The sequence below is a fragment of the Sebastes fasciatus genome, chromosome 20 (assembly GCF_043250625.1).
Source record: "Sebastes fasciatus isolate fSebFas1 chromosome 20, fSebFas1.pri, whole genome shotgun sequence".
In the NCBI taxonomy this organism is placed as follows: Eukaryota; Metazoa; Chordata; class Actinopteri; order Perciformes; family Sebastidae; genus Sebastes; species Sebastes fasciatus.
In genome coordinates this window covers 14162297-14178218 of record NC_133814.1, presented here as the reverse complement: position 1 = coordinate 14178218, position 15922 = coordinate 14162297, and the positions used below count along the sequence as shown (strand labels likewise).

The window sequence follows — 15922 nt, the reverse complement described above, 5'->3', positions numbered from 1 at the left end:
TTAAAGTATTTATCAACAGTTTATTGTGGTACACATTATAACATTTTATGTACTATATTAAGTATTTGTTAATTATTACCAAATGATTTCTAAAATTTTAAGAAATTGTTTGTAAAACACCTATAAACATTACATAGATAGTATTAACTGTCTAATTAGATAATGGTTTTAGATGCTTTACAAAGCATTTATTAACCATTTAAAGGGACTGTTTGTAACTTTTTTAAGCGTATAAATGAACCGGGTCGGGACACATGCGCGCTCGCGCTCGCGCTCGCCTTCACTCAGACAGCGCGCGCGTTCTCGCTCAGCTCGCTCCACGTCTAGACGTGAACGCGCGCTCACTCCACACTGCAGAAGAGTTAGTTTAGCTCTGAGAATATCTAGTGAATGTACAGTGGACGTTTGGGCAGAAATAAATGCTGCAGCTCCGCCAGACCAACAGAGGTTTCCCGTGTCTTCTGAAGTGACGAAGCTCTGCAACGAGTTACGTTGTTGTCTCTTTACCGACCGGTGCCGGTGTCTCCCTGCTCTCTCCGGCTGCGGGCGGAGAGAGCAGGGAGACTCGCTGCAGAGCCCCGCTGCCTCAGCCTGCGCTGAGGCAGGAAAAGCCAACACTAGGATCAGATCTAAATCATGTTCATGGAGAGACCTTCGTCTGGTCAGCTAACATTACTGCCAAGCAGGTGAAATATAGAGTGATATTGTGGTTTTAGCTGACATGTGTCTCCTCACTGTTTTGAGCGATGCTCATTCATGTCTATTTAGAGCAAGCAAGCGCGAGCCCAACGCTGGCTTTCGTTGATTTCACGGCCACAGGTGTCGCTGTTAACAAGCATTTCTGAAAGTTACAAATAGTCCCTTTAACAAGATATAACAATTAGTTGCAACTTTATAAAAGCCATCCAAATCATGTGTATAGATGGTTTACAAATCAATTATTAACCATTAAAAAAGTATTACAAATATCTGATCTATCTATCTATGTAATGTTTGTAGTTGTTTAGAATAATTTCTGAAAGGTTCACAAATCCTTTCGTAATCATTAACAAATACTTAATATAGTATATAAAAGTTTATAATGTGTACAATAATAAACTTTTAAACTAACACATTATAGCATTTCTAATAATGAGTAAACATTATTAATTATCATTTCATGGTTTGTTAACAGTATAGTAACTATTAACTAAATTTTAATAAACTATCAATTTACCATTTATAAATGATAGTTATTATAAAGTGTTACTGTTTAGGTATAAGCTAAACAAAGTATTATTAGTTTCATAAAATATTGCAATATTCTTATTTATTCATTAAATAAAATAAATGGATTTAGTAAATGCTAATACTATTTTTACATACATAAATCTGATTATAAGTCCGTCCGAAATACACAAAGGGTCGTTGCAGGGGAATTCGAGGAGAACTTCCATCAAGTTGGGTAGGGTTTCTGGTTCCCTCAATGGGGTAGAGGGGTCCTAGAAAGAACAAAAGACGCCACATTTTTAAGAAAAGATGGAATGCCCATATTGGTGTTATTGGCAAATGCCATATTGGCAAAGGTTGCACAGTGTTTTATCATTTCCAGATTATCAAACCTAACCAATCATATCCATGTTTAATCCTGTATTCAAAATATGCTTTATGCATTATTTGTGTTTTTGTGGATTCTTTAAAGTTCTCATATTATGCTCATTTCCAGGTTCATAGATGTATTTTAATGTTGCACTAGAACATGTTTACATGCTGCAATGTTCAACAAAACCCTTTATTCTTCTCATACTGTCAGCCTGAATATACCAGCTCAGAGGCTCTGTTTGACAGAGGCTGATTCAGAGCCTGTCTCCTCCCACTCTGCTCTGATTGGTCAGCGTTTCTGTCAATCAAACGTCCTCAACAACACAGCACTCTCTCGCCCTCCCCTCACAGAGAGGGAGAGAGCTACCTGTAGCTCTGCAGGGAGGGGGAAGCAGCTAGGAAAAGTTTATAAAACCACTTTAAAGTTTATAAACCAGAAACTTCTACTGTAAACTACTGTACTCTTCTACATGCATGACATCAAATATATATAATATATAAATATCAGCTGTTTAAACAGTGTAATTACATAAAGCCTTTGTGAAAGAACATGTTATATTTAGATGATGGGAGTACATGAAGCCTGTTCTGCTGGTTCTTGGAGACTAACAGTAGGGGCTACTTTGGTCAAGTTCGGTTGTGGATTACACAGAGTGACGCGCTGTGGGGCGGGGTCACCTAGCTGCGCGTTCTCTGGTTCAACCAACCCATGGCTTGCAATTCTCTAATGACGTCAGAAGAGAAAGGAAAAGCTGCAAAGTGATTTTCGACACCCATTTCCGGACAAACGGAGCGGGAGAAAAAGAGAAAGGATGGTCTTTTACGACACTATGGTGACCTGTAGACACACTGGGGACAGATATTGATGTTTAAAAGACATGGAACAGTGCATTTTGCATAATAGGTGACCTTTAAATCCAATATACCGACCAAACAGAATACACCTTTTTCACATTAAACGTTTTGGTATGTCATAGCAGGAATAGAACAGATGTCATTGAAAACATTAGAAAAGACAGCATTTTCTCAAAGGCTCACTGGCTTTGCTTAGTGGGACATTTGAAGTCAAAATGTCAGCTATTTGTCAACCTGGTATTATGTAACTTGTTAAGTATAACAAAGCAAAGCAAACCATTGCCTCTGGTAATGTATAAAGTAAATGTATAGTAATACATTCATGTACAATACTGTATACTGTGTGCTGTCATTCTATCGTCACTATATATTTCAAAACCTTAAAAGGGACAAATAACTTGAAATTTAGCTTGACATAAACTGCAGCTAACATCTTCTGTTCAAAACTTCTTATTCCTGCTAACAATCAAACAATCATACAGCAGTGGTATCAGCTGTAATCCAGAGGAAATATGTATAATCTTGAAGTACAAACTGCTTTGAGCTACTGTATAAACAGATGACTAAAAGATTATTTAACCTTCAACTTACTTGTCACCGTAATCACAGTAGTCGTCGGAACTATGAAAACAAACACATAAATATAATTGGATAAAAATCAGAGTCCGCTAACATCAATTAACAAATGTCATTAAATTTACATAAATGCATCTACAGAAGTAAAAGTTAATATAAATTTAATTTATTTCAATTTTCAGCCTGGTATTATGTAACTTGTTAAGTATAACAAAGCAAAGCAAACCACTGCCTCTGTTGGCAAAGTGCAGTACCTCCCCAACCTCTAGTTCACAGCCTTTGCTTTTGCTGTGCTGTATGAACGCACTGTAACACTAAACACTCTCATGGGATGTAAATTGTGTACTACTATAACAGTTTTAATAATAAATTCATGTATAATACTTTATACTGTGTGCTGTCATTTTATAGTCACTATATATTTCAAACCCTAAAAAGGGACAAATAACTTGAAATTTAACTTGACATAAGCTGCAGCTAACATCTTCTATTCAAAGTTACTCATTCCTGCTAACAAACAATCATACAGCAGTGGTATAAACTGTAATCCAGAGGAAATAGGTATACTCTTGAAGTATAAAACTGCTTTGAGCTACTGATTGTAAGACTGACCTGTTAAGAGTATGAACAAATGACTAAAAGATTATTTAAATTTCAACTCACTTGTAGTCTGAGGAGTCGTTGCAGCTATGAAAACAAACACATAAATATAATTAGATGAAAATCAGAGTCTGCTAACATCAATTAACAAATGTCAGTCAGTGAATTTACATAAATGCATCTACAGAAGTAAAAGTTAATATATTTTAATTTAATTCAATTTTCAGCCGGGTATTATGTAACTTCTTAAGTATAACAAAGCAAAGCAAACCACTGCCTCTGGTGTCAAAGTGCGGTACCTCCCCAACCTCCAGTTCACACCCTTTGCTTTTACTGCGCTATATGAACGCACTGTAACACTAAACACTTTCATGGGATGTAAATTGTGTACTATTATAACAGTATAGTAAGAAATTCATGTATAATATTTTATACTGTGTGCTGTCATTTTACAGTCTCAATACATTTCAAAACCTTAAAAGGGACAAATAAATTTAGCATGACATAAACTGCAGCTAACATCTTCTGTTCAAAGCTACTAACAATCAAACAATCATACAGCAGTGGTATTAGCTGTAATCCAGGGAAAATACATATAATCTTGAAGTAAAAACTGCTTTGAGCTACTGATTGCATGCCTGACCTGTTGAGAGTATGAACACATGACTGAAAGATTATTTAAATTTCAACTTACTTATCGCCGGAATCATGGCAGTCGTCGTTGCTATGAAAACAAACACATACATATAATTGGATAAAAATCTGAGTCTGCTAACATCAATTAACAAATGTCAGTCAGTGAATTTACATAAATTCATCTACAGAAGTAAAAGTTAATTTAATTGAATTTAATCAAATTTTCAGCCCGGTACTATGTAACTTGTTAAGTATAACAAAGCAAAGCAAGCTATTGCATCTGGTATCAAAGTGTGGTACCTCCCCAAATAATTTTCAGCCTGTTACTTGTTAAGTATAGTAAAACAAAGCAAATGACTAAGAGATTATCTATACTTCAACTTAATTTAATTTGATTTAATTAGATACTTACTTATCATCCCCAAAAGCAGCACAGGCAACATTATTTGACCCGCCATTCTCCAAAGCCAAATATTCAAACCTGCTGACCAAATAGAATTAATTAAATTTCAAAATAATAAAAAAAAAAAAAACAACAAAGAAATGTGACAACAAAAACGCTAGAAACCATTCAGAGACTGCATACCCCACCAAGGATGCATAGTCCTGTAAATCTGTTTTATGGTTTTAATAGCAAAAGATTTTTTAAGATTTAAATTCATATCTATCCAGATCCAGCAACATTCTTTTTTTTTCAGAAACTATTGTACTTACAGTACACAATACTGTAAGTGCAATAGTTTCTCAGAAAATTGCACAAATGTTAAAAAAGCGATGTTAGTAATGTTAAGAAATTCTGGAGCTGCACCTGAATCCAAATCTGCACCAAAAACAAATTACTTGTTGTTTGACTCAGCATGTTATCATATAACATATGATTTACATCCTAATAACTGCTAAACAAGACCGAAAACATTACCTATGTGTCTGAGGAAATAATGCTAAAAATAGAATATTGACAGTGTCAAATGAAGATGTCTGTGAAAATGAAACATTGCTTTCTTAAATTAAATGCATTTTGTCAGTGCAGTGTGCAAATCGTTTTTTTAACTCCAATATGATTAAAATTCTCAATTAAGTTCTTACTATAATTCAGTTGGAAAAAAGGCACCACTTTTTAAGGAAATACTATCAGCATGCAGCAAGCTGTCTTAAAATAATATCTCATTTAAATACAAAATAAATTAATTACCTGTTGATATGCTTCTTTGGTTGTAGAGATGTCTGTGTGAGACTGCAGTGCTGCAACAAGGCTTCATATATTAAAAAGCTGGAACAGTCCCATAAATCTGTCATTTGACCAGTTACAGGAGTATCGGATGAATACAATCTTATTGCTTCCTCATAACAAGCGAACCAAACATTCCACTGTGCATCAAGAGCATCGTAGATTATCACAGTGCCAAAGGCTTTAGTACTTTGAGTAAGTTGCTAGAAAGCTATTTTCAGCCACCCTCCAGTGTATTTTGGCATTTCAATGATATTTTATATTTATTTGAGTCATTTCCTGACTAAGTTGATTAGCTACACTGTTTGCCAATTTTTTTTTGCCAAATAACACATTTTGTGCTCAAAGTTAAAAGAAAGAAGGTTGTAGCTAAAACGGGAATATGACATATGACTATAGTAGAAGCTGCATGTTATACGTCATCCTCCAAGCTTGCACTGGCGCATTCATGCTTGTTTGAGTCGGAGCAGCGGCAAACCGATAAATCTGTTTATCTGTCTGTCAGTTTGACTTTCTAGTTAGTTAGCTAGTTAGGTGTAGTTAGCTAGCCCAATTTGTTGCATTAGCTTACTGAGGGGTTTTCATTTTATTTTTTATTTTCCTCCACCTTAGTTTAGTGTGTTTATTTTCACAATGGCATTTGTGTGTGCAGTGAACAGTTCAATCAACGCAGTGAATTACACAAAATTCCACCGGCAGAACAAACACAACACACTGACTGTCTCTCTCACTCGCTCTCTTCTTTACCTTCTCCTCCTGCTGGAGATAAATTAACGGAAAGCAGTTTTTCAAAAAGTGTGAATCACCGCAACCATGAGAAGTCCTTGAGCATAGAGTCATAAATGAGCACAAAAGATATTACGCCTGTGAGCCCAGTAGTATGCGAGATTAGCCGTGGACAGATAGATGCACACACACTTACACACAGCCGAACACATAATCTCCTCAGGCTATGCCTGGTGGAGATAATTAAGTAAAAATAACAAAAACTAAATATTAACTTGGTTTTTGCAACACTGAATTCATTTATTTTCAATGTTAACTATTGAGAATATATGATCCACTCTCAAGTGTTGGCCTATATGACAACAGAACATATGTTCTCACTCTTTTGCAGGACAACTGGAAAGAGAAAAAAACTCCACATAACCTTATTGAGTGTGTTAATGGAATCAAGTACAGGCTTATAAAGTCCAGGAAGTGTCCAGGAGCAAGTTCTCCATTTAGGGCAAAATTTGGTCCATATTTACAGCCAATCAGAAATGCAGTTATGGGCCCACCCGGCTTGTTTGTCAGTGTCTGTGTCCCTTCATGCTGTAGCAGGGCAAAGGGGATAGGATTTGTCAGTCCCAGATGAAGCAGTACTTTATGGTCGTCTTAAAAATTTGTAATCTCTGCAGGATCTGGAGGGCTTGTCGAGCCATTTGGAGGGTTTCAAGCGCAGCCAGCTAGTAGACTTGATGAAGCGACATCCATGTCTGTTTGGTGATACGCCTACTCGCACACATTTATTGAAGCACGATGTAGATGTTGGAGATTGTAAACCCATTAAGCAGAGGTTTTATCATGTTCATCCAGAGAAAATTAAGTATTTGGATGTATATGCTTGGTAATGGTATTGCAGAGCCATCCTCTTCTTGCTGGGCGTCAGCTCGCTTACTTGTGCCCAATCCGATAACACTCTCAGGTTTTGTTCAGACTTCCGTAAGGTCAGCAATGTCACAAAATCCGACTCATTTCCACTTCCACATATGGAAGATTGTATTGACCGAGTGGGGTCAGAAAGTTTGATCTAATGAAGGGCTACTGGCAGGTCCCCTTGTCTCAGAGAGCACGGGAGAGGTTAGGGGTTTTCTTTATTGTATGCATTATATACTATATTATATATTTTGATTGCTTTGTTTATATCTATTTATATAGACATAGGTACAGCAATAGATATACAGGATAAAGATGCATAGCAATATGTTTATATGTATATAGATGTATAGAATTATCTATATATAGATATTGAGGTAGTTTGGGTGCCAGGACCCTGACTCACGTGGTGTGTGTGTGTGTGTGTGTGTGTGTGTGTGCAATGTTGCTTTGTTCTTTTGTTTTACACTGACAAACCTCATTGTAATTTTCATTTGTAACCTACGACAACTCAGTTTGTTATTGCTAAGTGTGATGTACATCTCCGTCCTTTGTTACAGTCATAACAGTGTTCCCAACATTGACAAATTTATTTAAAAAATTAAAATTTTCAGAAACAATGACCCTATTAATCTGGATACAATTAGCAACAATTGGCCTTGTTGTTTCGTTTCAGTTTTGTTTCCGTTGAAACGTGAAGAATTGTTCTCCTATTTGGTTGATTTTAGAATATGCACATCAAAAGTACAGTGACAAAGTAAAAACTGGGAAAGAAGAGGAACTGTTCATATCTTAGTAGTTATTTTCAAAAAGGTGTCAACTGATCAAGCAAAGTTATTATTATTATTGTTATTATTATTATTTATATAGCATGATTAATAAAGTGAGTCCATTTAAAACGTGAATTACATGCAGTACATTAAAACTCGATAGGATCTAGATGTCATCAAAATCAAAAGCGCATCCCTTAACAATGATAAATTTAAAGACAATAAAGTAAAATAAATACAAATTCATATGATATATTGTAAGAAAAGTTTAGATAATTGAAATGTTCTTCATAGAAGAATAATGTAATTTAAAGGAGACAGGACATTTAAAAGAAATATGTATACATACAGTATATGCTGCTAAAATATTCTTGAATATTGTATCAATGCAGTATCAAATCTTTTGAACTCTAGTTTTTGGATTCGGGAGAGAGTTGTTCATGTTTACTAATATTTTTTGGACTGTCTTAGACCATAAGAATAACCTGTACTGTAAGAATACTGAAATGGGCGTAGTTCCTCTCTTTAATTACAGCCTCACCTACCACGAGTACAAACAGTACAGAAGGAAAACAGTGTCTTGCCAAGAAACCATATGATTTAAAATGTTGAGGTACATAAATGCCAGGCTGGAACAATGTGACAGTGGTTTGAAATGGTGTGCCAGATGAAGGAGTGGTGCAGTATAATGAAAATATGCAAGACTTCTCTCTCTTGTTGTCTTTGTTTACTCTATGTGGGAGGTTATTGACTGCAGGCGAATACAATTAGCATATCAAATTGAAACAAACATCCAACAAGGCAAAAGTGATCATAGCTCACATACCCCCACTCACTGCTTAACCCCTACTAAAGTAGGGCCAAAGGTTTTGCCCTTTGGGAACTAATGGAATAAGTCTATTGAGCACAATCTAGCTTGTTATTATCAAAAATTTTAGGCACCCTGGACCATCATACCAAATTTGGAGTTCCTAAGTTAAATAATATCCGAGTTCTGCTCCGGAAATGAAAGTGTGCCACGCGAACGGACGGAAGGACGGACACGCGGAACGCTATATACCCCCAACTACATTGTCGCGGGGGTATAATAATGATTTGATGATGATAAAGACATCATGTCATCGTGGCTTAGTCTTGCTTTAGGAGACAGGATTTGTTCTTTATCTTACAGTTGTATTTTATCCATGTTGCATAATTTATTGAAAAAGTTAATCTCAACAATCGAGGGGCTGCTATTAGTTGTTTCGGGGGATGCACTGATACCGGATCAGATATCGGGCTGATACTGACTCAAATAGCTGAGTGACAATGGGGCTGATCTATTAAAATCAATTCTATGTTTATATACTATGTACATTATATACTGAACATTTTTAATTTATATTATGTTATCTATTAGGGCTGAACCGAATGCTTCGAGGCTTCAATCAATCAACCTCCAAATCATTATTCTAATGCTTCGTTTTTTGGGGGGGGTTTTGTGCTTGTATTCCTGTATATAAGTATGTAATAATAATGTATAAATCCCAAAATAGCCCATGACATAAGGAATAATCCAACAACTTTATTCAATATTCATATTCAACATTATAATTATTATTAGTTATTCTCAGACGGATATCGCTGTTTGTTGTGTGTAGAGGTGTGTGCATGTACATTAGTGCTGCAGCGGCACTTGTAGGAAAACCTTTGACATACAAAGTACAGAACAGGGTCACCGTGTTATTAATTTATTATCTTCATAAAGTATAGGAGCAACTGCAACCCTCGGCTACACAAGCTAAAACAATAGCTGGCAGTAGGTTATGTGGTCTAACTGTTTAGGTTAGTTTGTCATTTGGCATCTTACTTGTAAACGTATCTGCTGGCTGAGACAAAGCAGCCCCCCCTCTCTCTACCAGCAGTACCTGTAGTGGATCAGCAAAGGGAGATCTCCTCCCTGATGACCGATAGTGACTGATGTCTGTGTTCTTCAGTCTTTCTAATCTCACTCAGTATTTTCATGTCAGGAATATTATTTACTTTATTAACATTTTAAATTGTTTCAGTGAGATATTAATGAGTTTATATCTCCTCATCTCCTGCCAGTCAGCAGGGGTTGAGGAGAAGAAGAAGAAAAAGAAGAAAGGTCATTCCTTTGCTTTTGTCCTGGATGAATTTCACAAGTACGTGTGAATGAGTCATCATGCTACAGTAGCCAATGGTTACTGAGCTGAGTCCATGGGTCAAGGATCATGTGACTGAGTTCATGTGGTCTCTTGCCACCATCTTGATGGTGGGTCCCAACAATGCATTTCAAACTGAAAACATTATTTACGAGGATGTGATTTATGTCATATCAGAAACCATCATATTGACAGCTAAAGCTTTCTAGAGGGACACACCTTCACCGTCATCACAGAAACATCCTTCAGGGCAAACCTGCTCATTAGTGGCATCGATGCTGGTGGCACAGGTGCGGCACACACTTTATAATTGGTACTATAATATTTATATTCTGTCAATGCCAAAACTACCAGCTGGACATGCCGTTCTGTGTGATGCATCATTTTTGTTGTGACTGATTGGCCCTATACCAATAGGGAAATGGTTAATGGAACGCTAGAAGGTGTTCTTGAGGTGCATACCTTTAGGTTATCCTAGGTCACTTGTTTCTTCCGTCTTGCTGTAGTTATAGATTGTAGTTTCTTTAGCTGTGTTCGTACTTGTGCAATATTTAGAATCTAGCTTGTTGTTTTGTGTTGTTTAATATCTTAGCGTACCAATACCCACAAGATGTAAACTAGTCTTTTGTCAAGGAAATACCCATATTGGCTCCAACAGAATTTATTATTTATATGTATCATTCAGTTAAAGGTACTGTTTGTAACTTTTTACACGCATAAATCAGGTCGGTGTCCCATGCGCGCTCGCGTGTGGCTACACTGCTCCAACACAAAGTACACAGAAGCACCAAAACCACAAAGTTATATCTAGTGAAGCCCGTCTTACAAAGCAGTGTCAACTCTTCCTGCTCCAGCCCCCCAACCGCGGCCAGAAGACAGAGGGGAGACCGTAGCTTTGGTCTAAAAATAAAAACTAATAAAAGTTGTTTTGAGAAAGTGTGAGCCACAGCGACCACACTCGGTCCTTGAACATGCAGCCATAAATGAGCACTCAATATTATGCAGTTTGGTGCAGCACTAGAGATGCACACCCATGCACGCATTCACTCGCTCACTCATACGACTGAATAAGTTCCAGTGACGTGGCGGAGATGATAAATAAGCCATTGTGTGTTTGCATACTTGAGCTTCCTGAGGTTTGTGTGTGGAGTCTTATGGTTCTACTTTTGGGGGTTTTTCTCGGACACTGTTACAGGTGCATTGTGTAAGATCATGTTCAAAAAATGAATTATCATTATCATATGAAGAGGTTGCAGTGTTGACGTTATGTCAAAGATGTCTATGTATTGTGTTGCATAGATATCTACTGACATGATCATGCAAACCAGTTAGCGCAGGCCCGTCTTGTCTTGTAATACCACTTGTTCGTCGAGAGGCGATAGTGAGTTACTGTAGTGTCCAGTCTGCCCTCAGTCCAGAGATCGAAGAACTAGAACTGCACCGAGGGCTTGTCAATAATACATCCATGGTCCGTGTGCGTTTTGATACACCCTTGCCACGTCCTCCAGCCGGGAGAAGAGCGTGCGGCAGCTCCGGGAGACGTACCTCCAGTTAGCAGGTAGCTTGAATTTAGCCAACGCAAACCTCAGCACCGGGGTCTGATCCCAGGGGACTGCCCCGACTCCCAGCCTGACAGGAAACTTTCTGTTGCTGCCATTACACAAGTTGGACCAAGCGCTCCACCAGCCCGCTGTGACTCACGGCGCTGGGCTTTGTGCTGGCTGAATTTGAGTTGCTACAGCCGCTGACTGGGTGTCCGTCTCCCAGAGCTGTTGAGTGCCGACCACTCTCCTACTCAGAATGTGGTAAGGACAAGACTGGTTGAAACTATTACTGATGTGTTGAACCTACTGTGACACCGAATGAACGATAGCCATTTATTTCTATTTCTCAGCAGCTAGAATATGCACAAATGCTGCTTCTTTGTCCCTTAGTGGTTGATATTACCTCAATAGATAATTAAGAACAATCAAAATATAAACCATAATCTATCTATATAACATACTGTATATAGGAATATAGATGTTATGAAGAGATAAAAAGAAATGTACATATCCTGTATTTACCCAGCATGGCAACCAGAGGTCCAAGTGTGAGCATTACAGTGTCTCTTTGATCTCTGTGGTGAACGGGGTTGCAATGCTGCAGAAGAACAGACAAAATTACAGGGTTTCATTAATGCATTGAGTCGGACTGGCTTACAGATATTGATCACTTAAGGGCTCTGCAGCACAAAACAAGGCACAAAGCAGCTCAGCAATCATACTGCTTTTGGAGCACTGACAGTTTCACCAGAACTACTGAATAGGTGTCCATTATCAGGAATTATATCATGGTCTGGGTGAATACTCGATTCTGATTGGCTGCGGGGTGTCCATTAATTCGTGATAATGGACACCTAAGTAGTTCCATTGAAACTGACATTCACTGTTATAAATGAATGCACTGGCTATAAAAAAAAATGGAATGTCTTATTTACAACACTGAGTATAACGTTAGTCCTTCAGTTCCTGTTACTCTGAACACCACAGGGTGGCGAGTGTAACACACAAGCTGCAAGAAGTAAGTTTATACTGCCCCTCTGAACTGATACAATCACATAAGCGATCATCTCACATTCCATTCGCTGTTAACTCGCTACTTCAGGCTGCAGCCGACAGTACTCTCATTTCTTTGTGAAACTTTTGATATTGATTTTGTTGTTGTAGCTAAGATCCGTCCTATTTACTGGAGCAGTGAACAATGTTTCCATTACATAAGAACCTTAAGGGATGGTTATGATTTTTCCAGGTATTAGCAAACCCTCAGGTGTTACTAGGGAAACAGAGTGAGTGGATTATATTATTAAATATGTACTAATTTGCATACATTTCCAAAACAGAAAGCTGAACATTAGATGAAGCCCATCCCCTAACATCTGCCACACGCTCAAACACAAACATGTATCAGGGTCTTTTTCATCAAATTTCGTCAAAAGACGCAAGTTTCCAGTAACATCAAAACCAGTAGAAACCTCAGTAGCCTCGAGTCTACCAATGGCCGCCAACAATGACTCCCGTGCTTTTCCCTCCTTATCAACTCCAGTTTCATCTGCTCTACTTTTAATCTCTCCCTTTCCAGTGATACCTCAGCCCTCATTCTCTCATGCTCCAACTCAAACTGTAGTCTCTCCTTTTCTATTTTTGCTTTTTCCTTTTCTATTTGCATATACTGCTCAAATGACAACGTCCCACCAAAAACCTCTGAAACTGGTGGAGTCACTGGAGCCTGAACTACCCCCAAAAGCTTGGCAGATACTGCTAGTCCTTCAACAATGCCCCTTAGCTCAGCCTTTTTTGGTACATTTTCAGTTTGTGACCAACCCCAAATGTGCTGCCAAAACAAATCAAGTCTGCTCTTGTAAACGGAATTAAAGTAATACCATTGGGCCTTTTTAGAAACTCTGAGACTAATGCATTACTGTGCTCAATATCCTTTTTCAACGCTGTCAAACTGACTACACGATTGGAGATAAATACTTAAAGTATATCCACAAAGAACAAATTAAGGCAGTCTGAGTTAAAGCATACAAAACCACAGGGATATTGAGTGAGTTATTATGGAGCGCCCCCTCCTGACTGCCTCGCCAAACTATCTAACTGCATCCGAGTCTTCATGTGTGTACTGGCGGTGGGTATTTATGCCCCTACAAACCGTCTGTATTGGGGAAGACAACCTGTCCCAGCCAATACTTCGGGGTGCTCCCGAGCCACGTGGCTCTAACCATACGGACAACACACAAAAATAACAAACAGCCCTGAAAACAACGAACAAGCAATTCCTCCTTGTGAGATAATTGATGCTACATCCTATCTGGGGGACCAAATGAAAGCTCCAGCCGGAAAGCAAACAGTGCAGCTAACCCACTACTACCATCCCCACAGCATATACTGCATAACCCACACTCACCGTTCTTACTGGATACACCACTTATCTGAACCTTAAAGGTCACCTATTATGCAAAATGCACTGTTCCATGTCTTTTAAACATCAATATCTGTCCCCAGTGTGTCTACAGGTCACCATAGTATCATAAAAGACCATCCTCTTTTTCTCCTGCTCCGTTTGTCCGGAAATGGGTGTAGAAAATCACTTCGCTTTTTTTCCTTCTCTTCTGACGTCATTAGAGAAATGCAAGCCATCTAAGGGTTTCCTGGTCGAACCAGAGAGAACCTTCAGTAGCTGACCCCGCCCCACAGCGCGTCACTGTCTCTCCTCCTCAACCGAACTTGAGCAAAGTAGCTCCTACTGTTAGTCTGCAAGAACCAGCAGAACAGGCTTCATGTACTCCCATCATCTAAATATAACATGTTCATTCACAAAGGCTTTATGTAATTACACTGTTTAAACAGATGATATTTATATATTATACATATTTGATGTCATGCATGTAGAAGAGTACAGGTAGTAAATAGTGACTTGTAAGCAACACAACACATTTCAGTTTCACAGTCAAACTTTATTTGAGTAGACAGATGACAATATTAATTATTCACAGCATTTGTAATCATCTCACCTGTTAGTTAGTTATGTTAACATGGTACAGGAGAAAGTCTTTCAGCTCTGGTAAACTATGGTAAGCTAAGCTCCGGTGGTCTGTAGTCATGGTAACACAGAGACAGCTACTACTGTAAATAATATACCATTACTCTGATCTTCCATACATTTATCTTTTAGCAGAAATAATGAACTGACTACTGTTTCACATCTTCTATTTTCCACCCTGATGGTCGCTGTGTTTACACACCGTCTCATAGCGGTAGCATGTAGCTACATGCTAACGGGTTTTAAGTTTAGTTTATAAACTTTAAAGTGGTTTATAAGCTCTATTCTAGCTGCTTCTCCCTCTCCTTACAGTCAGAGCTACCGGTAGCTCTCTCTCTCTATCTGTGACGTTGTGTTGTTGAGGACGTTTGATTGACAGAAACGCTGACCAATCAGAGCAGAGTGGGAGGAGACAGGCTGTAAACCAGGATCTCTCAGACAGAGGCTAAATGCAGGCTGAGTGAGAGAGACACTATAAGAATAAAGGGTTTTTTGAACACTGCAGCATGTAAACATGTTCTAGTGCAACATTAAAATACATCTATTAACCTGGAAATGAGCATAATATGTGACCTTTAACACAATATAGACCTAAACTGTAACTGTGGGCCTCCCAACACACTTTTACTACACAAATTCACCTAAACTTTTAACATTTCAGGTTCACAATTGGACGAGCCCCCACTTGTTATGCCCAGCTTGTTCAAGAGCATAAAGAAGGGAAGTCCACACAGTAACAGTTAAGTAAGCAGGTACATTGTGTAAGGAAAATTCAACTGAATCAAAATAAGGTCAATAAGGGTGTAAAGTCAGTAGTCAGTCGTGGCTGATGGGTGCTGTGAAACTATAAGGCTAACCTAAAATCCCTGTAACATGAACGATAACTACAGATAACCAAACCAAACCAAGCTGGGAGCCTGCAAGGCACCAGCCTTCCATGAGGGAGAGAGAGAGGCCATCTTGGAATTACCCTGCTTTTATCTGCTCCCAGCAGGTGAGGCCAATCTCCTAATGAGAGGGGAGGGGCCAGGCAATAAGGGGAACTGACAGAGGCAGGCCAAGACAGAGAATCAAACTGACAAAGCCGTCACAATCTTTGTTATAGTTTTACTTTTTACGATCAGCTACTGAAGTAGTCTTTTGTAAGGGGTTTGATGTGGTTGTGAGTGACGGTACTAAATTATGGAAGCAAACCAAATTTGCTCTTATGGGGCAGTTAAGATTGACATGAGTTGGCCTGGATTCCCATCTACAAACAGTTCTTTATCATGCAGGAAGAAAAGGAGGAA

At 38.4% G+C, this 15922-nt stretch overlaps 1 protein-coding gene across 1 annotated transcript in view; it reads right to left on the bottom strand.

Moving 5' to 3' along the window:
• Positions 1-15922, bottom strand: part of LOC141758003 (alpha-tectorin-like) — a 64133-nt gene that overhangs the window by 6148 nt on the left and 42063 nt on the right. Inside the window, exons 5-6 of the mRNA XM_074619009.1 lie at positions 3028-3057; positions 1366-1481 (exon numbers count right to left, since the gene is read on the bottom strand). Of these exons, the coding sequence (XP_074475110.1) occupies positions 1366-1481; positions 3028-3057 (146 nt within the window). The remainder of the gene's footprint in view (positions 1-1365; positions 1482-3027; positions 3058-15922) is intronic.